This window comes from Notothenia rossii, assembly GCF_949606895.1.
Source record: "Notothenia rossii genome assembly, chromosome: 1".
Classification (NCBI taxonomy): domain Eukaryota; kingdom Metazoa; phylum Chordata; class Actinopteri; order Perciformes; family Nototheniidae; genus Notothenia; species Notothenia rossii.
The window spans coordinates 2,561,870-2,584,369 of NC_136912.1; the positions used below are offsets into that span (position 1 = coordinate 2,561,870).

General features: G+C 41.8%; 2 protein-coding genes across 5 annotated transcripts in view; one reads left to right on the forward strand and one right to left on the reverse strand.

Moving 5' to 3' along the window:
• The window catches only part of syngr1b (synaptogyrin 1b), a 35,531-nt gene extending 19,033 nt beyond the window's left edge, over positions 1-16,498 (reverse strand). For both annotated transcript variants that reach the window (XM_079653856.1, XM_079653857.1), the window contains exon 1: positions 16,172-16,498. In XM_079653856.1, the coding sequence (XP_079509982.1) occupies positions 16,172-16,273 (102 nt within the window). In that variant the 5' untranslated portion in view covers positions 16,274-16,498. The remainder of the gene's footprint in view (positions 1-16,171) is intronic.
• Positions 16,499-21,382: 4,884 nt separating this feature from the next.
• The window catches only part of ift27 (intraflagellar transport 27 homolog (Chlamydomonas)), a 21,824-nt gene continuing 20,706 nt past the window's right edge, over positions 21,383-22,500 (forward strand). For 2 of the 3 annotated variants that reach the window (XM_079683356.1, XM_079683358.1), the window contains exons 1-2: positions 21,383-21,564; positions 22,391-22,470. In XM_079683356.1, the coding sequence (XP_079539482.1) occupies positions 21,531-21,564; positions 22,391-22,470 (114 nt within the window). In that variant the 5' untranslated portion in view covers positions 21,383-21,530. The remainder of the gene's footprint in view (positions 21,565-22,390; positions 22,471-22,500) is intronic. The other variant, XM_079683357.1, reaches the window with a different exon arrangement.

Sequence of the window (22,500 nt, forward strand, 5' to 3'; positions counted from 1 at the left end):
CTCGTTGCGGGGAAATTATACAGATGGCCAGTCCGCCCCTGAAAATGTCTATGCAAACGTTATTATTAATAACAATTAAAAAAAATATATAAAAAAAAAAATTGATCAATTTTTTTTAATTATTTTTTTTTTTTTAATTTTCCATTTTTATTTTGTAATCATCTCGCGACCACCACTCGGGATCTTATCAACATATGAGTGGAACAATTTGATTTTGCAAATGTTTATCATCATTTGAACAATGACAAATATTCTAATGAATATTAAACACAACAACCTCTCTCGCTCTCTCTCTCTCTCTCTCTCTCTCTCTCTCTCTCTCTCTCTCTCTCTCTCTCTCTCTCTCTCTCTGAGCCAGTTGCTCAAACAGACAAGCCGGTTTACAGTTGTCGGTGAAAAGCCGCGCCTCTGTCTTCATAACAGTCAAAGCATGAGACTGAAGTTCCCTCTGTGGGTCAGAATAATGCGCTGTGATGTGCAGTGGACACGTTGGATGCGATCCGAATGATCTAACGCAGCCCCTCGTCCTCCACAGTGTTAAGCTGTAGCCACCATTTAGCTATCGCTGTTGTTGTCCAGGCGTCTCCCCGGAAAACTTTCAAGCATGGTCTGCGGCAAGCGAGCGGCAGGAGCGGGGCTGAGCGCCAGCTGTTTGCTTGACTTGCTGTTTAAAACACCTTTTCTTGTATCGATATCTCTCGCTAGAATCTCCCCCCATCCAACTAACAACAACAACGTCAAGCCTTTGGGCTCTGAAACTACGGGGCGGGCCGAGGACAAATACACATGCGTTAATCACACGTTAAAATAATTAGTGGCGTTAAATTGACAGCCCTAATTTTTATACAAATTCACAGATTTTTACCGAGTGCAACCTGTGATTTCACCTCAAGATCATCAGACTTAAAGAGGCCCTATTCTGCTTTCTGTGGGGTCCCCTCTCCTGTAGTGTGTGCTATCGGTGTTAGTGCATGTAAATGGTCTGCAAAGACTAAATCCCTTTTGTTCCCTCCAGAGGGGGTTCCTGTGTTTCTCTCCTTCTGAACTCGCTGCTCCTGACATTCCTCCCTTAGCAGCCATGAAAGGTACCATGTGATGAAGCTCCCTCTCTCCTCCCCCCCACTCCTTATTAGCTGAGGGTCCTTCAGGTGTGGGGGGGGGGGGGGGGGGGGGGGGGGAGAGGGGGTTGAGGGGGGGGTGGTTTCTCACCCTGTGATCACAAGGCTGCTGACGGGATGAAAGCCGGCACTGTGAACGCACCACGAGGCGTTCAAGTCTTATGACCAGCAGATGCTGGCTACGAAATTGAATATTAAGTTTGCTGATTATCGGAAATGTGTGTGTGTGTGTGTGTGTGTGTGTGTGTGTGTGTGTGTGTGTGTGTGTGTGTGTGTGTGTGTGTGTGTGTGTGTGTGTGTGTGTGTGTTTGCATGCAACATCTCTTGTGTCTTGTATCTACCTTTTCCGAAACTCACTGGCCAGCAAAGATGCAATCTCAACTCTAAGTCAGTGTCACCCGGTTTGGTTTGATCAGTGTTCCCACGCCTTCTTTTCAAATTCAAGGACTTTCAAGGTGAAATCCTCATAAATGTAATGTAATGAAACGTAAGATTTTTCATAATGAAAACCACAGAAGCAGACTAATCTTTCAAGAACTAAAAAGTAGTTCCAATGCTCTTTTTTGTCTGTGTTTAAAAACTCTCAAGGCTTTGATTATCTCAAATGGAGTCACTTTCAAGGATTTCAAGGATCAGTGGGAGCCGTGCAACATTTAATAAAATATAATTAATTATGTATTTACTTACAAACTATTGTCCCACACACTTAGCTATTCCTCCATCTGTGATTAAGTTCACTGTGTAGTCCTCCATCCACACACACCCACACACACACACACACACACACACACACACACACACACACACACACACACACACACACACACACACACACACACACACACACACACACACACACACACACACACACACACACACACACACACACACACATGCACTCACTCACACACACACACACTTACAGTAACATCACCTCAACACACAGCCGTTGTTGGCCGTAAAATGCAATTCTTTTGGAATAACGGAAAAATTCAACAAGAATAAATAGTTTTTTTTATTTCCTCATGGTTTAATAACTCTACACACATTAATCTGACATCCTGTCAGCATACATATTCTGATAGTTTACTTCATCCATAAAAAATATGTATACTGCATGATTGTGTGGAGCAGTGTTGAGGTTACACAAACATTGTACTACACACACCTGAATCACATGAGTGCAGTCTGGCTTATTTAAAGCTGCTGCTGTTGTTCTGGCTTTTTTGGATCCATCGTGATGAACGGACAATCCAGCTGGACCCCACACACACACACACACACACACACACACACACACACACACACACACACACACACAAAGAGGGACCATGGCGCTGCATTTTTTCGAGGTATTTTTGACTTTGGCCTTCAACACAGTGTTCACATTGAAGTATAAATGAAATAGCATCAATGGAAAAAGTAGTGTTAGTAATCCACTCATCTACTCTAATGAGTCACCTTCACATTTTAAACCAAAGAAAGTCTCCATTGGACTTTACTTCCTGAACATAGTGACATCACTGGGGAACACGTGTGCTTCTATTGGCTAGCGCTCCAACACATTGAAGGTGATAGGCCAAGAGGCGGGACATCTGTTAGCTGGTTTGTATCAGGCATTGGTCGAATTGCCAATTTCTCTCACTAAGTTTCCCTAACGGAGTGAAATGAGAGCCAACAAACCAAAAACACATTCAGAAAACCATTGACTTCCAGACACGAAGCGCTAAAATACTGATGAGTCATTTTTGGGGGGTTTTTCCGACCCATTTCCTGCTCCTCAATAACACCAGACCTCTGCTGAGGAGATCATACTGAGAGTGTGTGGGCTTATTGTCTGGAGTGGGGACACCTGATTGCTGCTGTCACCATGGCAGCAGCTGCTCATGAGATGGGAGTGTGTGTGTGTGTGTGTGTGTGTGTGTGTGTGTGTGTGTGTGTGTGTGTGTGTGTGTGTGTGTCTGAGAGAGACCTTGTCAAAGCACAGTTGACGGAGAGCCACTGCAGCAGCCACAGCAGAGATCACAGGACTCACGTGTACTCCCTTTTCCCACTGAAACACTATTTCAAAACGCGTCCATTTCTCTTTCCTCTGCTCTCTTATCCCCTGCTGTTTGAATTTGGCGAGGCAATTAGTGCCGACGTGATCGGATGATTCCATAAAAAACGAGGTTGCTTCGCAGTAAGGAAGCAGACGTTCCCTCAATCTTATAAAGCAGAGCGTAACAGAATCAGGAAATGCAATCTGGACTGCTGGGCGTGTGTTTACTTGTGTGTGTTTTTACCTCAAATGAAAGCTTAAAGAAAGCCATTTCACTGCATGCTTTGTTCATCTTAAAGGACTAATACCAGCGTGTGTGTTAAAGCCCATTTACTGCAAATAACATCAATGCAACTGGTCTCCATTCATGTGGTATGAGTGTTATAACTTAATTTAGTTGTGTAATCCATCTCAGTGGTCAACGAAGAAGAATATGTATTGAAAGCAATGTCGAAGGGACGCCTCGATGACGTTTGTTTGGCCTTGACCACTATAACAGCACACATGTTGATCGCTTATTTTTAACGGGCTATAAATCAAAATATTGAAACTCCTGGTTCAAAAATATCAAAGTGTTCATCTTGAATTATAGAAATACAGGGTTTTTTCTAGAACATATAGCGTGAGGGCGCTCACGTCACTTCTGGCCCACTTTCCAGTTAAAATACTGCATAAAAGCGAAGCGGAGAATAAAAGTGTCTTCACGTCTTCAAGCTGCTGAGTCATATGTTGCACCTCAAACAACGAATACTTCCAGAGGTTTCTTTACTTCCTCTACGGACACAAGGACAGGAAAAGAAACTCAGAAATCTCAGTTTCAGTGTCAGCCTGCCACCGGACATCCATCCTATAATTATTCTCCGTACATACAAAGCTGTCTCTGTCTTTGACATGATTTCATTTCAATTAGCATTCAAAAGTCTTGAATCTCCCCTCTCTCACGCTGCTTTGAACGAGTGGTTCGATGAACAGGAGGTGCTGCTTTTCTCTGGGCTTTGTTCAGAGCAACTTTACAAAATGCTGATACCTGTAGATGAATATATCAGTGTAGTCTGAGGGCGATACTGTGTCTCTGATCTTGTGTATAGAGAGGCGAAGTCCCTCCCCTTCTGGTGGACCTCCATGGGACCTTATTTCAGAAAAAGTTTGTATTGAAGTCGATGGAGAGAGAAAGATTATCTCTCGATCCCGTTTGAATTGTGCCACGAATCCCACATATGATGTTTGTCAATTTAAAAGATAATTTTGCAAGTCAAACAAATTAAAATGTGTGGCAAAACTGTGAAGTAACACTTTGTTTGTGTGAAACCGCTCAATGAACTACGTCTCCCATCTCGCACCACACCAAGATGGCCGTCACGTTGGCACATTTCACTTCTTTCTTTCAGAACGAGGTGAAAAGTATTAAAAGAGGTGAAAATCACTCCAAGTCTGGGCATGTTGAGAGCTGTGCACACACACAAGGGGAGTTCGTCGGTTCCGTGAGAGCCAGCATGCGGGACCGGGACTCTGGGATTTGTAGTCTTTAGTTGCGTATTTTTCATAGTCTTATATTTCAACAGTTTTACGACAAAATTTGACTTTTTTTTACTTGGAAATGATTTTTTAAGATTGACAAACATCATATGTGTAATTCGTGGCACAATTCAAACGGGATCGAGAGATAATCTTTCTCTCTCCATTCACTTCAATACATACTTTTTCAGAAATAACGTCCCATGGGGCGGAAGTAGAAGGGCGTGTCTTCGCCTCTCTGTACGATATAAACCTGTTACCCAGTGCAGACAGAACCCTGCTTATAATGCAACTTTGACAAACATGAACTGGATGTTTGCTGGAGTTCAAACCAAACTCAGGGTTATTTTACAGACACAGGAAGTGGGTCGTGATCACACGGTACGTCAACAAGTTGTTATCAATCAGAGGAAACTGAAGGGCCCTGAACATCTGTCAATCTGTCGATATAACAAAGGATAATGCGCTTATTATCAGGTTTATGCAGACTTCACTCACTACGGATCGGTATTTGGGCTGAACTCGGCATATTTGAATGGATCAGCGTAAATAAAGCCGATCAGATGGAGTTACTCCGCTCTCCTTTCACTCTGTGTGCGAGTGGAAGTTAGTGTTGAGTGTGTAAGAGAATTTAAACTCTGCATGCCATAAGCTATCAAAACCTATAGATCACACTACAAGAATGAGGCCTCTTTAAGATACTGACAGATTCACATCGACTAGTTGAAGCCTATATGTTCCAGTGATGTTGGGGAAATGAAACTGAAAATGTATGCTTAGCGAAGTCAAAAGAGCCAAAACTTGATTATACAATGGCCGAAATTAGATTTGACTGCTTCTAATCAGGCAAACAGAGCTGAACAAAGTGCAGACACACAACAAACTTCATTAACTTTCCCATCAATTTAAACACAACATAACAGTGGGGTCCCGCCTTTTGTTAATAAGACTATTAAGATGTACCACAAGGAAATACAGTCCATCCATCACACAGCAGGAGAGCTTCTGGACAAGCTAACACCAACCCGCCAAATACCAAGATATATTAAGTCCAACCTGACAGACAGCTGGGTGAGGGTCATTTCTAAATATAAGAACAGACAGGCTCGTATAATCCTCCACAAATCTGCAGATAATACAATATGTGTTCACAACAAGACCACTGCGAGCACTTAGAGAACTTTATAGAAGGCAAACATGCATTTAAAACGGCTTTAAACTGAGTCTGACTTCTGACATGTAGACATTAAGTGTGTGTGTGTGTGTGTGTGTGTGTGTGTGTGTGTGTGTGTGTGTGTGTGTGTGTGTGTGTGTGTGTGTGTGTGTTTGCATGGAGCTGACAGAATGTGCTGCAGATTTCAAATAGTTACTCACCAATTACTAAATCACCTGACCTCTGAAATGTGCCTCATCATCAGAGCCATATTTAACCAGTTTAGCTTCCTTTCGTACGAGCATTTCAAAACTAAATATGGAATAAAAGTTGGGTTTTAGTAAATCCACCTGTAAATAAGATCTTGAAGTGACGCACACAGCTGAGAGACCAGGGGACACTAAAGAGTGACGCACACAACTGGGAGACCAGGGGACACTAAAGAGTGACGCACACAGCTGGAAGACCCGGGGACACTAAAGAGTGACGCACACAGCTGGGAGACCAGGGGACGCTAAAGAGTGACGCACACAGCTGGAGACCAGGGGACACTAAAGAGTGACGCACACAACTGGGAGACCAGGGGACACTAAAGAGTGACGCACACAGCTGGGAGACCAGGGGACACTAAAGAGTGACGCACACAGCTGGGAGACCAGGGGACACTAAAGAGTGACGCACACAGCTGGAGACCAGGGGACGCTAAAGAGTGACGCACACAGCTGAGAGACCAGGGGACACTAAAGAGTGACGCACACAGCTGGGAGACCAGGGGACGCCAAAGAGTGACGCACACAGCTGGGAGACCAGGGGACACTAAAGAGTGACGCACACAGCTGGAGACCAGGGGACACTAAAGAGTGACGCACACAGTTGGGAAAAAAGTGAGTAAATATTCCCTTTTTCCCCTTTACTCTTTCAAAGAAATCCTCACTCACACACACACACACACACACACACACACACACACACACACACACACACACACACACACACACACACACACACACACACACACACACACACACACACACACACACACACACACACACACACACACACACACACACACACCCACACACACACACACACACACACACACACACACACACACACACACACACACACACACACACACACACACACACACACACACACACACACACACTGAGGCTTAACTAGCTAAACTCTGTGTTTAGGTGCGTAATGATTTTGTGATCCTCCAGCGGCGGCCGAGCCACGCTCAGAGCAGGAAGAGGCAAACATCCAAACTTCAGAAGTAAAGACGCAGATCAAAGCAGAACCAGCAGCGAAGAGATCTAAACTCAGCTTCACCCCGTCTACTTCAAACCGGGTTCATACGCCTTCTTAAGGTTACATTCAAGGACTTTCCAGGCGTTATTCCCTCAAGTTCAAGGTGTGTTACCGTAGCAACACTGAGCAGTGCTTGAATTGGAATAAAAAAGGTGCCAGTACTCTAAATCAGCAACAAGTATTTGGCTCAAAGTCATAGTATATCCTATAATGCTGGTGGGTTTGTCTCTTTACTGTATATTTTAGAAAGGCTCACTGTACTTAAACAAAATGACTCAGGGTGCATCTGAGATTAGAGGGTTAGGTAAAGTGCTATTTTTATAAGTGGGGAGTGGACCTGACACCCTCTAGTCTAAGGGGGTCCGGGGGCATGCTCCCCCGGGAACATTTTTTTAAATATTGAAGTTAGATGCATCAATCTGGAGCACTTTGAGAGCAAAATGAAGAGATATATGGATATCTCTCAACATCCATAATGAAACAACTGTAAACAGATTTACTTTTTCTTTATGGATATAAAAGAAAGTAAAGCTTGACTCCTACTGGCTGGTTAAATGACTCCTCGTCCCTGAGGCCACTACCAGTTTTTTGTGCCATTTTGCTGGATTTATTTGTCAATAGCGTTGCTGCACAAAGTGATAGCCCTTTAGTTTAAATCTACTACCCCAAAAGAAACATATGGAGATGGGTTACTATTTAAAAAAAATTGCAAATCTATTTGGGAACAGTGGAGCCAGGCCTCAAATCCTATAGGGGGGTCCGGGGGCATGTTCCCCCGGTAAGATTTTTTTTTAATTGTTGGACTTAAATGCATCAATCTGGTGCATTTTGAGGGGGAAATAAAGAGACTACACCCATATGAAACAAAAATGTATACATTTAAATAATCATAAAATCATAAGTACATGGCCATAACCAATAACATACAATATCCAATATGAAAAAACATTGAAACTTGTTTATTTATTTGTTTTTGGTTCATTTATAGTTGTGAGTGTGTCTGGGCTCCTGAATCGGCCTCTCCTGTCTCCCTCCTCTCCCCCCTGCTCCTCTTTGAGGCAACAGCAAAGACTAGTTTTAGCTCTCAACAAGTTTATCTTACCTTTTTTCACCTAGTTAACATTTTGTTTGTATTATTCATGCATATTTTACTAATCACTACCCCCTCAAATGGAAATATGTGTTTACATAAATGGTGACCGAACCGTTTGAGACCCACTGAGATAACTTAAACTAAGTTAACTATCTAAAGACTCAGAGAGTAATTTACCTCACCAGAGCTGTAGTTATCAGCCTCTCAGTCTGACAGCAAAGGACTTTCCCTCCACCTTGTTGTTGAAACAGTTCCGTATATCCGTTAGCGCAGCTAGCTAGCACCAGATGCTAACAACAATACACGTAACCGGTGCGCGCGCTTTCTCGCTCGCTCGCGCCACACATACACCAACACACACCCTCCCGAGCTTGAATGACACACAGAGACCAATGGAGGGCATTAGTATGATCTGTATGAAAGTGGCAATGTCGGCAGGCCACGTCATGTAGACAGCCAGTCACCCTCTGTGAGGCAGAGTCAGACCCACATTTGCGCTGCGTTGCGTTTACAATATATACGTATATTGCCGGCGGCTGAGTACCGGCATTTTACTGAGTACCGGCACCTTGCCGGTACTCAGTAAGAAGTGCCGGTACTACATCGGTAAAAATCAGAAGTGCCGGTACTGCGTACCGGTGAGTACCGGCCCAATTCAAGCACTGACACTGAGAAAGGTTATTGTTTGATTTACAGACACTCATAGAGTATAAAATAGAAAATTAAGATTTTCAAACCACTTATTTTCATGTTTTTAAGACCATTATTTCCTCCCTAACATTCACAAACTTCCAAGGATGTCAAGGATCAAAGGGAACCATGTTTAATTCAATAAATAAATGAAATGATTTAATGTTTTCGATTAGAAACTATTAGACTATTATGCTTACTATATACACACTGTGTTTTTACTATGCATTTGAACATGTATGCGACCTAAACATCATAATATATTATTATTATTATGTATTGTATTATACATGATATATATATTGAAGTATAATGTGTACTTTAACTATTTGTGTTTTCACATATTTTTATTAATTCTCTTGCAAGTTCTGACTTTAACTTCTTGTGTTTTTATATTTTAAACTGTTTTCTTCACAAGGTAAACAATGTTGAGTTAATTCCTGATCACCGCAGTGTGACAGAAACAGAGAAATATATATATTTATAATATAGTCAAATTAGTGATTTGCGTGCAGGATACATCTGATAATATTTACATTTAATACATGCAAATATCTCCCTTCCCACCCGTCACCTCCTCTATTTGACAACCATCATCACTAAATGTTGAAAGTGATAGTTTCCAGCATCACACGCATGCATGTACACACACACACACACACACACACACACACACACACACACACACACACACACACACACACACACACACACACACACACACACACACACACACACACACACACACACACACCCACCCACACACACACACACACACACACACACACACACACTCTCTGTGGCTGTTACTATGGCGACGTGTTGCTACTCGGGTGACGCTGAGGGAGCGGAGCATCAGGAACAAAACGTCAGGACACACCTGAGATCAGAGACTTCTTATCAACATTTACTAGAGGGGCAGAGAGTAGAGAGGTGCAGGGATGAGTCGTAGTAAACCTGGAATGAGTCAGCATTTCTGACTTCCTGTTCTCTTGTCGGTAGTGTTTGTAACTATTTTGGTTAAAAGTCTAAAATACAGGCGTGAAAGGATGTGGTTTTTCTGTAGTGGAAATTCATTCCATATATACTTTTTTTGACAAACTAGTGCTTCGAATAGCACCCTTTTTTAAATAACAAACAAATCGAGGTATTTTCAAGTAAAGAGTCTCAAATTGGACAATCGGAGTCCCTGAACATCAGCCGGAGAGGACTCTTTAAAGTAGAGACACTACATACTGATATACACCTGAGCATCAGCAGGAGAGGACTCTTTAAAGTAGAGATACTACATACTGATATACACCTGAACATCAGCAGGAGAGGACTCTTTAAAGTAGAGACACTACATACTGATATACACCTGAACATCAGCAGGAGAGGACTCTTTAAAGTAGAGACACTACATACTGATATACACCTGAACATCAGTAGGAGAGGACTCTTTAAAGTAGAGACACTACATACTGATATACACCTGAACATCAGCAGGAGAGGACTCTTTAAAGTAGAGACACTACATACTGATATACACCTGAACATCAGCAGGAGAGGACTCTTTAAAGTAGAGACACTACATACTGATATACACCTGAACATCAGCAGGAGAGGACTCTTTAAAGTAGAGTCACTACATACTGATATACACCTGAACATCAGCAGGAGAAGACTCTTTAAAGTAGAGTCACTACATACTGATATACACCTGAACATCAGCAGGAGAGGACTCTTTAAAGTAGAGACACTACATACTGATATACACCTGAACATCAGCAGGAGAGGACTCTTTAAAGTAGAGACACTATATACTGATATACACCTGAACTTTAGCAGGAGAGGACTCTTTAAAGTAGAGACACTACATACTGATATACACCTGAACATCAGCAGGAGAGGACTCTTTAAAGTAGAGACACTACATACTGATATACACCTGAACATCAGCAGGAGAGGACTCTTTAAAGTAGAGACACTACATACTGATATACACCTGAACATCAGCAGGAGAGGACTCTTTAAAGTAGAGACACTACATACTGATATACACCTGATCATCAGCAGGAGAGGACTCTTTAAAGTAGAGACACTACATACTGATATACACCTGATCATCAGCAGGAGAGCACTCTTTAAAGTAGAGACACTACATACTGATATACACCTGAACATCAGCAGGAGAGGACTCTTTAAAGTAAAAATAAAGCCAACTAAAACACAAGTTCCTCACATTGAGTCTTATATATCCGTTTGTAGAGTCCTGACCTCCTGACTCTTTAAGCTCCAACCGGACCTCCTTCACGGTTCATCTGATAAACACATGACTCTCCTTCACATGCAGATCCAAATGCTAATCTCACATTTAGAAAAAATGTCTACACTTATAACATGTTTAAATCCACTCCATGGTATCTGGACGTCAAGTGTACTATCAGTCACACATAGAGCATAGACAGAAATAGAACCAATATATGATTTTAAGTAAGTCAAACTTTCCAAAAGCGAGTTTATTTTCTTCCTATTTCCTCCAAAACACATATGTTGGTCGTGTTCCTAACTCGAGACTAAGGAAGCATTGTTAAAGCACGGATTAGTGAGTTCATGTTTGAAACACCCAGCACTTCTATTCATGCAGCGAGCTTGAAGAAGGGCTCTTGGCATTATTAAAGCATACGTACACAACACTAAAAGTGAGAAGTACATGTGACTTTCTACTGTGAAAGATGTCCTCTCCTTTCATATGTGTAACTCTTTACACTAAGAGAACAGTATGCTCGGCTTTGCAGGATTCTCTGTGTGCATTTCACAAATAACAGCTAAGGTAAATAAACACAACTTCCAGAGAGAGCTAACGTATCTTGTTCTAATCCCAATTAAAAAATCAAGATTGTTTATTTTTACAGATTTGCTACGACTATAGAGAGCCAGTGTGACGTCTAAACATTTCTAGTACGCAGAACGTCATCATCCTGCACACATAATCTCACTTCTATATTCATTATGTATCGAGGAATGCAACTTTAAGCGGGTTGTCAGGTGAAAGGAATGGCAGAGATTTGAAAACACTATTCAAATTGCATATTTCCGTTTGGTATATCTCTCTTTCTATGTGCTTCTGTATCACACACTATCATACACAAGTCAAAAAGCGTAGTTCATAATGCTGGGACTAAGATGCATTTCACCATCAGCAGCCAAACCTTTTCAAAGTGTGCAATTCAGCACTAATAACTTATTACATTATATATATTGTAATAATGTAGATTATGTAAAATAAATGTGCAAATCTCTACTTTAAATCTATTTTAATGTCATTTTCATTTGACATTTAGGGTGAGTTGCCCTAATGTGGGACACTTCTCTGAAGGTGGCTCCACCCCCCTCATCTGTGATTGGACATTGGAGAAGTCATGTGATTTTGATTAAATGACATCACAGCTTGTGTTAACCAATCGTTTCATTGACTCTCATTTGTTTTGAGGAAGACCTACACCGTCTGGAGCTTAAGTGTCCCACATTAGGGAGTGTCCCAGACTGTCCCACATTAGGGAGTGTCCCAGACTGTCCCCCATTAGGGAGTGTCCCAGACTGTCCCACATTAGGGAGTGTCCCAGACTGTCCCACATTAGGGAGTGTCCCAGACTGTCCTACATTAGGGAGTTTCCCAGACTGTCCCCCATTAGGGAGTGTCCCAGACTGTCCTACATTAGGGAGTGTCCCAGACTGTCCCACATTAGGGAGTGTCCCAGACTGTCCCCCATTAGGGAGTGTCCCAGACTGTCCCACATTAGGGAGTGTCCCAGACTGTCCCATATTAGGGATTGTCCCAGACTGTCCCGCATTAGGGAGTGTCCCAGACTGTCCCACATTAGGGAGTGTCCCAGACTGTCCAACATTAGGGAGTGTCCCAGACTGTCCCACATTAGGGAGTGTTCCAGACTGTCCCACATTAGGGAGTGTCCCAGACTGTCCTACATTAGGGAGTGTCCCAGACTGTCCCACATTAGGGAGTGTCCCAGACTCTCCCCCATTAGGGATTGTCCCAGACTGTCCTACATTAGGGAGTGTCCCAGACTGTCCTACATTAGGGAGTGTCCCAGACTGTCCCACATTAGCAAGTGTCAGACTGTCCCACATTAGGGAGTGTTCCAGACTGTCCCACATTAGGGAGTGTCCCAGACTGTCCTACATTAGCAAGTGTCAGACTGTCCCACATTAGGGAGTGTTCCAGACTGTCCCACATTAGGGAGTGTCCCAGACTGTCCTACATTAGCAAGTGTCAGACTGTCCCACATTAGGGAGTGTCCCAGACTGTCCCACATTAGCAAGTGTCAGACTGTCCCACATTAGGGAGTGTCCCAGACTGTCCCACATTAGGGAGTGTCCCAGACTCTCCCCCATTAGGGATTGTCCCAGACTGTCCTACATTAGGGAGTGTCCCAGACTGTCCTACATTAGGGAGTGTCCCAGACTGTCCCACATTAGCAAGTGTCAGACTGTCCCACATTAGGGAGTGTTCCAGACTGTCCCACATTAGGGAGTGTCCCAGACTGTCCTACATTAGGGAGTGTCCCAGACTATCCCACATTAGGGAGTGTCCCAGACTTTCCCACATTAGGGAGTTTCCCAGAATGTCCACATTAGGGAGTGTCCCAGACTTTCCCACATTAGGGAGTGTCCCAGACTGTCCACATTAGGGAGTGTCCCAGACTGTCCAACATTAGGGAGTGTCCCAACTGTCCCACATTATGGAGTGTCCCAGACTGTCCAACATTAGGGAGTGTCCCAGACTGTCCCACATTAGGGAGTGTCCCAGACTGTCCCACATTAGGGAGTGCCCCCAGACTGTCCTACATTAGGGAGTGTCCCAGACTGTCCCACATTATGGAGTGTCCCAGACTGTCCCACATTAGGGAGTGTCCCAGACTGTCCCACATTAGGGAATGCCCTAGACTGTCCCACATTAGGGAGTGTCCCAGACTGTCCCACATTAGGGAGTGTTCCAGACTGTAGGGAGTGTCCCAGACTGTCCTACATTAGGGAGTGTCCCAGACTGTCCCACATTAGGGAATGCCCCAGACTGTCCCACATTAGGGAATGCCCCAGACTGTCCTGCATTAGGGAGTGTCCCAGACTGTCCCACATTAGGGAGTGTCCCAGACTGTCCCACATTAGGGAATGCCCCAGACTGTCCCACATTAGGGAATGCCCCAGACTGTCCTGCATTAGGGAGTGTCCCAGACTGTCCCACATTAGGGAGTGTTCCAGACTGTCCCACATTAGGGAGTGTCCCAGGCTGTCCCACATTAGGGAGTGTCCCAGACTGTCCTACATCAGGGAGTGTCCCAGACTGTCCTACATTAGTGAGTGTCCCAGACTGTCCCACATTAGGGAGTGTCCCAGACTGTCCCACATTAGGGAGTGTCCCAGACTGTCCTACATCAGGGAGTGTCCCAGACTGTCCCACATTAGGGAGTGTTCCAGACTGTCCTACATCAGGGAGTGTCCCAGACTGTCCTACATTAGTGAGTGTCCCAGACTGTCCCACATTAGGGAGTGTCCCAGACTGTCCCACATTAGGGAGTGTCCCAGACTGTCCCAGATTAGGGAGTGTCCCAGACTGTCCCACATTAGGGCAACTCACCCCTACTTAAAAATATGTATTAGATTCAGTTTGATCTATTTCTTGCACAACTTATTTTTTAAATAACTATTTTGTCACAAAACCCAATTGGAGATAAATAAAGTATTCTGATTCCCATTAATTGAAACCAGAGGAAAAAACTAGTAAATAAATACATATTTTAATCGTATTGTATACATATGTTTGCTCTCTTTTATTATTATGCACAGGATAAAGGGATATTTATCTAGAGCACAAACAACCTCTTATCTTAAGTGATGTTGTACAGAAGAAACATCTATCCTACATATCTCTCCACGTCTGTTCCCTTTTCAAAGGAACAACAAGAAGGTCATTTAAAGCCACTTACAGTATATGCATATATACTTAACATAACAAGGCAATACTAGACTATAAATCTATTTATCTGTAAGTCAGAACCAACAAACTCCTTTTATATGGTATTTGTTTCCCACTGATATGAAGCCCAGCTGGGCCCTTTAAACAATAAACAAATCACAACAAGGTGTATAAAACCCATTTGGAACCTATGTAATAAGCCTGTTTCTAATTGGCCGCTGCAGCTGATTAGCCCCACACTTCTCCTTCCTCCATGTTCCTGACTCACCCAGGACACTTTTATAAGAATAACACAATACAAAATATATATTATATCCTATTATACCACATGTCTGGGCTCTTTTAAAAGGATCAATAATAAGGTAATTTAAAGCCCCTTACAGTATAGGCAGTATAACATATAAAGGCATTGATAGACTATAGAGCTATTTTTATTATTATTTGTTATATTTTTCTAGTTCTCTATCTGTGTTTCTTTGTTTGATTTGTATGTATGCACCATGACAATCGAGTCAAATTCCTCGTACGTGTAATAAACCTGATTCTGATTCTCTATTGATCTTTAAGTAAGAACCAACAAACTCCTTTTAAATGGTATTAGTTCCCACTGATATGAAGCCAATCTGGGCCCTTTAAACCATATACAAATACAACTCATTTTAAACATGCACCTATACAATAAGCCTATTTCTAATTGGCCTCTGCAGCCAGACTATAAAGCAATGTATCTGTAAGTAAGAACCAACAAACTCATTTCAACACGCATTATTCCTCACTGATATGAAGCCAAGCTGGGCCCTTTCAACCATAAACAAATAGAAACAAGGTACATCAAACCCATTTGAAATCTATAAAATAAGCCTACTGTCTCTAGACACGTTGACATATTGCATGTATACTTAACACATCTGTAAGTAAGAACCAACAAGCTCTTTTTAAATGGTATTATTCCCCACTGATATGAAGCCAATGTGGACCCATTAAGCCATAAACCAGGCATCAAACCCATCTGGAACCTGCACCTATATAATATAAGCCTGTTTCTAAGTGGCCTCTGCAGATAATCACCACACACTCATTTTAAATCTTAATATTCCTCACTGATATGAAGCCAATCTGGGCCCTTTTAGGCATAAACATCAAAACAAAGGTAAATAAAACCCATTTCTATAAAATAAGCCTATGTCTAATTGGCCTCTGCAGGTGATTAGCCCCCCGCTTCTCCTCCCTCCTGTTATTATTATTATTCTCCTTCCTCCGTGTTTCTCACCCAGGACACGATGCGGAGGATGGTCTGCGGCTGCTGGAAGAAGGTGACCGGGTCGAAGGCTCCTCCAGCTTTCCCCGCTCCGTACGCCTGCATCCCCTCCATGGTGCTCCTCTTTCGGCCTCCTCTACCTCCCCTCCCCGCTGAATGTGCGTAGAGCTCCGTGCGAAAACAGCTGGAGATCCGGGAGGATGTGAAGCTGCTTTTAATTTTTTCTCAAATGTTTTTTAATGTATTATTTAACCTCTAAATACCCTCCTCTGGTCTGGAGATATCCGTGCAGAGAAAAGCTGTGTGTCAGTGTTTTGATGATGCTCTCTCTCTCTCTCTCTCTCTCTCTCTCTCTCTCTCTCTCTCTCTCTCTCTCTCTCTCTCTCTCTCTCTCTCTCTCTCTCTCTCTCTCTCTCTCTCTCTCTCTCTCTCTCTCTCTTGTTCTTGCACAGCGTGGACGCGCACGTTGTATAACGGGAGCGCGCTTTTGCTCACAGGATTGTCACGCGCTTTCACATTTTGTCCCATGTTAGTTTTTTGTATTATTCCAGAGGCTGCGGACACAAAGTAGAGCTAAACTATTATATGTTGTAAAAGTATTTAAGATTTTACTAATTTCTACACACCTTAATTCCTGATTGACACGTGTCTTCTTTTATTTATTTATTAAATCGTTTTTGTGTGTAAATAAAGCCTTCAGTTTAAGTTAATTTACTGCAGACTGTTGTGATGTGCCTTTTCCTGATTTGCCTTTTTCAAATTGTCCAATAAAGCTGAACAAAAATGTCTATTGTCTTGTAATTATTTCCTTGTAAGTTTATTGTTCATCTATTATTGATTTAAATAATAAATGCGATTTAAAAAATTGTTTTTATTTATATCTTAAACCTTTGAGAAAAATACACCTGAAAGTGATTTAGTAACGTTAGAATAAGAATATTAAATCTGTCTCGTAATACATTACATGCAATGCTGAGGCATGAAAGCTCGCCCTCTAGTGGACATACTGAGGTTTAGTTGTAGAGACACTATACTGATACCAACCCAAGCTCTTCAGTCTGCGTACAAATGACACGACTTTACACATTGGAAATGCTTGCAATAAATACGCAGAAGTCCGATTTTGCATATGATACGCTAACCATTCCCATTGCAACCATAGATATATATATATATATATATAAACATGGCTGAAGCGGGAGTCGCCAGCGTAGCTCACCGGCGGCCATCTTGCCACAGTCAACAGCTACTGCTACAGCTGTTGTAAGGTGAGGGATCTGCACAAAAATACTCTTAACTCGCTGAAATCTTGACTGATTTACAAACAATTTGGTTTATTATAAACGTTATTAGCATGGCTATGATACAGGAGACAACAAGACATCTTGAAAAAAAAAGGTTAATGATTATAATTATAAGTAGGCAGTATCATAACTACATCTTTGATGTTTATAACAAAGCAAACCATTTGAAAATTGGTTGAAAATTGAGCAATATACGGTTATTTCAATAGTGCACCATGGACATAATGTTATGAATGAGCGAGCTGCCTGTGGCAAGATGGCCGCCATGTGGCAACGTCGGTCTCCATTGGTCAGCAGCGCGGGTGAGTCATCTAGTGTTTATATATATCTATGATTGCAACCCTGTCTCCTAAAGATTACGTTCCCACAGAACTAAACTGCATTCTCAATTACGTTTAGCTGGAAACGTATTTTCTCCCACGTTACATTTGTTATGAACGTATCTTAAATGCGTTTATTTTCTACAAATCTTTGCCATTTATTGTCTTGCTTATAATAATGAGAATAGTCATTTATAAATATCATTTTAGAGCACACATTTTAAATCGACAATCAGGCTCGATATATGGTTAAATTGAAATCAGTAGACGAGGCTGTCATTTCTCCAGCTCTTACTCTCATGAGCGAGGCAGAAAATAATAGTTTTAACATCCCAAAAAGCTGCCGTGTCGTTTATTGCACCTCAAACATTAAAACAAATCCAGAGTTACGTGTTTCTGAACTTCCTCTAAGAAGAAAGGACAGTAAAAGAAGATCTCTGTGGCTTCAGGCTTGATCGCCATTCAAATGACAGCGTTGGTTTCCCCAGAAGTGGGCGGGGCTGTAAAGTGACGTAGATTTTACTCTCATCTATTATTCAAACGTAAATTAAATGCAGTGTTTTATCTTTTCATTGAGCGATTTGTTTTTACATGTTTAACTGGGAATGTTTTCATGTTGAACCGGCTGCTCATTTAAGGTGGACTGACCGATACAAGGGACCAACTAGTCTTAGTATCTTAATGCAAACGTTTTTAAAGTGATACTAGACCAAAGACGTGCTGTTGGGCTGTGTGCTCTCTGCAGGACGGTGTCTGTACTCAAAGATTGTTGATGAAATGAGAGATTCACTCTGTTTTTGTTGTCTATATGACGCCAACAGAGCGATACGTCTTCTTTCCAGCAGATGGCATAAATGTTACATCGTCCAGTTCAACTGTCATCCCCACATTAATGATTCAAAACAGCAATGTGTAAGATATGGCTAGTAATTGACTATTTCAACAGAATGTGATGTGGTTACAGTCTTGAGGCCATGTCCAATATGTTTATGCTTTGTTTGATTAAATCTACTGAAATGAGCATTCAATGACTCAATTATTCTGAATGACTGATTACATCATGGGTTTGCATTGCAATATTAGAACGCATAAAACCCAACTTTATTTCTTCCAAGTTGCAGGTGTTCATTGTTTAGAAGTTTTATTTTATTTTTTATTTAACCTTTATTTAAATTTAAATGTAACTTCATATTGAGTTCACTATGTAGATCAGGCTGTACAAATGCTATGTAGTCAAGCTCCAGCACTTTTCATAAATGAACTCAAAGCAGATAAAGCACGTGGTTCCAGCTTGAACCCTCAGAAAAGGAGCCCTCAAATGTAACATGTTAATGTTTTTTGTTTCAAATATTTGTATTGAGAAGAAATGTACAAGTGTAAGCAATAGTACAGACTTCTTTGGGGTGGAAATCATGCTTCCCTTTTTCAACATAGAAGACAAACAGAACAGCCAACAAGAGATAACAAAGAAAAAACATAGCATGACAGGAATACTATACTCAATGACATACATAGTCATACTGTGAAAGAACATACAAAATAGTATCTATAATACAAATAAATAAATAAACTTAATGTTCATGTTTTTTGTATTTATTCTTCTACCGCCCATCAATTTATTTGGGATCGATGGTGAGATTTGATGGTTATAATCTTAGTAATGTCCCTCCCTAATTATCTCCCCTCTCCTCTCAGTGGCCCATTACGCAGATCGTGGAGCCTCTCAATAGTTCCCCGGAAGTTAGCTTGCCGACTTCCGGGGAATTATTGATAGGCTCCACGATCTGCGGCTAGCAGCGCAGTAGAGTTGCAGCATAATAAATAGATTTAGGGAACGTTTAAAGATAACAGATTAGGCTAGGATACCGGATAAAGTTAGCAACACACGTTAACCATGAACAGCCTATCAACCCGTTCTCCTGATGTTATTTCGCCCAACGTTGTGGAATAAGAGAAAAGGGGCTTCTTAACGTGCTTTTATCCGGGGTGGAGGGAGTTAAATATTAGTTAAATATAACATTGGGGCGTTTGATTGTAGTGGGTGGAGGTGGTGAAATGAGGATATCCATTTTGGAGTTCAAGCTAGTATAATATAGTTAACGTTACACAATAATAAGGAAGAGAGCTATTTGTGTGATACATCGCTATTGATATGGATTTAGAGTGCATATTTGAGACTTCCAAACAGTAAACAAAAACGTAACTTATGAGTGAGTGTTTTTAGCAGAGCCATATAATGTCCTTGTGATTCTGTTAATTATTACCTGTCTGTATTATGTTGCAGCTCAGTTGATTTTGGATTGATGGCAAAGGGAGAGGCACTTAAGTGAGAGTGAAAACACGAGGTAAGTTTAAAATAGGTCAGCAATGTCCCATCCTATAGGTTGCTAGATGTATCTAACCCTTTCTCCTGTCTCCCTCTCTCAGCACAAGAACCCCAAGGGGATTCAATGGAGCCTTAAGACCTGCAATGAGACCCTCACCCTGAGCCTGAGTCTCACCTCCCAGAGTTTTGCAAGCCTCTCCCAGTTCCTTATTTTGATTAAACAGACGTTAAGCTTCCCAATGGTGTGGTCTTCGTTTTGTGAAAAATATGATTACCTCACATATTGTGTTGCTGTTGTTGTCTTTTGTGATTGTTAAATTGCTCCTGCTGACTTGAGCCAGCCATTCTTTCCTCCTCTCTGTGTCAGTGGGGAAGCCGTACATTCATACTCCTTTCTCTGAGCGATTGGAGCATCCCCAGGCAGCACAGCAAACCATGGGGAAGATTATATTTCAGCACAACATGGAGGAAAAGGCACAGACACACTGCATGACATGCTATTCAATGTTTATTGAATTCCATTTATTTACAATGGATGTTCCTAAAACAACACATTTAACATCATCATCATGCTGCTGCTGCTGCTAGTCCAGTGATAGATGTTAAGGACTAACGTTTATAATAAATACATTTGTATTGATTTTAAGATCTTTTCATAGTTCATACAATCATACGTATTGGGATCATTTGTATTAATGTTGACCGGAGGGAGAGGGTGACGAGCATAAGTTTCACTTTCCTTTTTTATTTCAATTCCAACTTTGGTCATGAAGAATATGTTTCTCTGTTGTCCAGATTCATAAAGCATAAAACAACAGCATCAGAGCACGGTGCAGAGTCTCGAGATGAGTTTACAGTAGTCCCTCCTTCTTATCATACATCCATGTTGTAGTCCGCTATAGAAAACTGTTGTTTCCATAGTTTCCCCACAGCAGCAGACACGTCGGATAATGAAAGTGCATTGGATTCTCTAAAGTACCGCGGTCTCTTCTCCTAAGTCCTTTTGAATTTTCCTATCCACTATCCCTTAAACCCGTGACGTTTCACTCAGAGGTCAAGGAATAGGAGATAGGGTTAGAATTTAGGAGCTGATTTTTGGATTATCGGAACGCAACACTGGTTTCTCCAAAATGACCTACCCCACCTTTAAGCTTGCCTGAAAGACTTTCTCAGGGGGGAAATACCCTCAAACACATACTCTTATTACGTCATCACAGACAGCCAATCAAAGCCAACGCCAGCCACGCTCTGCTCGCTGCCTGGACCAATGAAACGTCTGTGCTGCTGGTTGCTAAGAGACAGCGTTAGAAGAAGCTATTTACATTGACAGCAGGCGGCTAAAAACGAAAAAGAAGAGCTAATTTAGCGGCTTTAATGCCACTAACTAGTTATTGTAACCTGATCGGAAGGTGTCTGCAGTGATGGTGAAGCTCAGGGCGAAATGTCTGCTTGTCGGTAAGGTTTTTAAAGTTCAGTTTAGCCCTCTGCTAACGATAACAGGGCTAGCATTGAGCTAACAGACGCCTTGCTGACCCGTTAAATGTGAGATAAATACATTGTTTTCTGGCTAATACATACACAAACATACACAACATGCATCTATTGACATTTCTTAAGGGTTAATCAGATTCAGTTTGTTCATAGCAACAGTTTGAAGTCTCTCTTATATTCATTAGCATCGCAAACACATCACGATACAGTTATTTGATAAAAGACACATACTGCTGATTGCGCGCGTGTGTGTGTGTGTGTGTGTGTGTGTGTGTGTGTGTGTGTGTGTGTGTGTGTGTGTGTGTGTGTGTGAGAGAGAGAGAGAGAGTGGTGGTTGTGTATTTAGCAATAGACACGGAGTTATCACACAGTTAGTAGTATTTTGAAGAAAAAGTAAACCCATCAAAACATATTTTTACTGAACAAAAATAACAAAATATTGTAAAGCCAAGTCTGTAATGATAGCAGAATATAATCATCAAATATTTTACATCTGTATTAGTCACGTTATAATCATCTAATAAACCAGTTTGACAAATATAAAGACAAATACATTTATAATATCAATATATATTTCAATTATTATGTTTATGTTGTTTTTTCCCATTCTAACTTAACATATGTATGTTTATATCAATATTTACGTGTGTGTGTGTGTGTGTGTGTGTGTGTGTGTGTGTGTGTGTGTGTGTGTGTGTGTGTGTGTGTGTGTGTGTGTGTGTGTGTGTGTGTGTGTGTGTGTGTGTGTGTGTGTGTGTGTGTGTGTGTGTGTGTGTGTGTGCGCGTGCAGGAGATGCAGCAGTGGGGAAGAGCGCTCTCTCCCACATGTTCCACAGTGACGGGACTCTCTTCCAGAAGAACTACAGCATGGTGAGAGCTTTAACTCTGGGGTAGTAATGT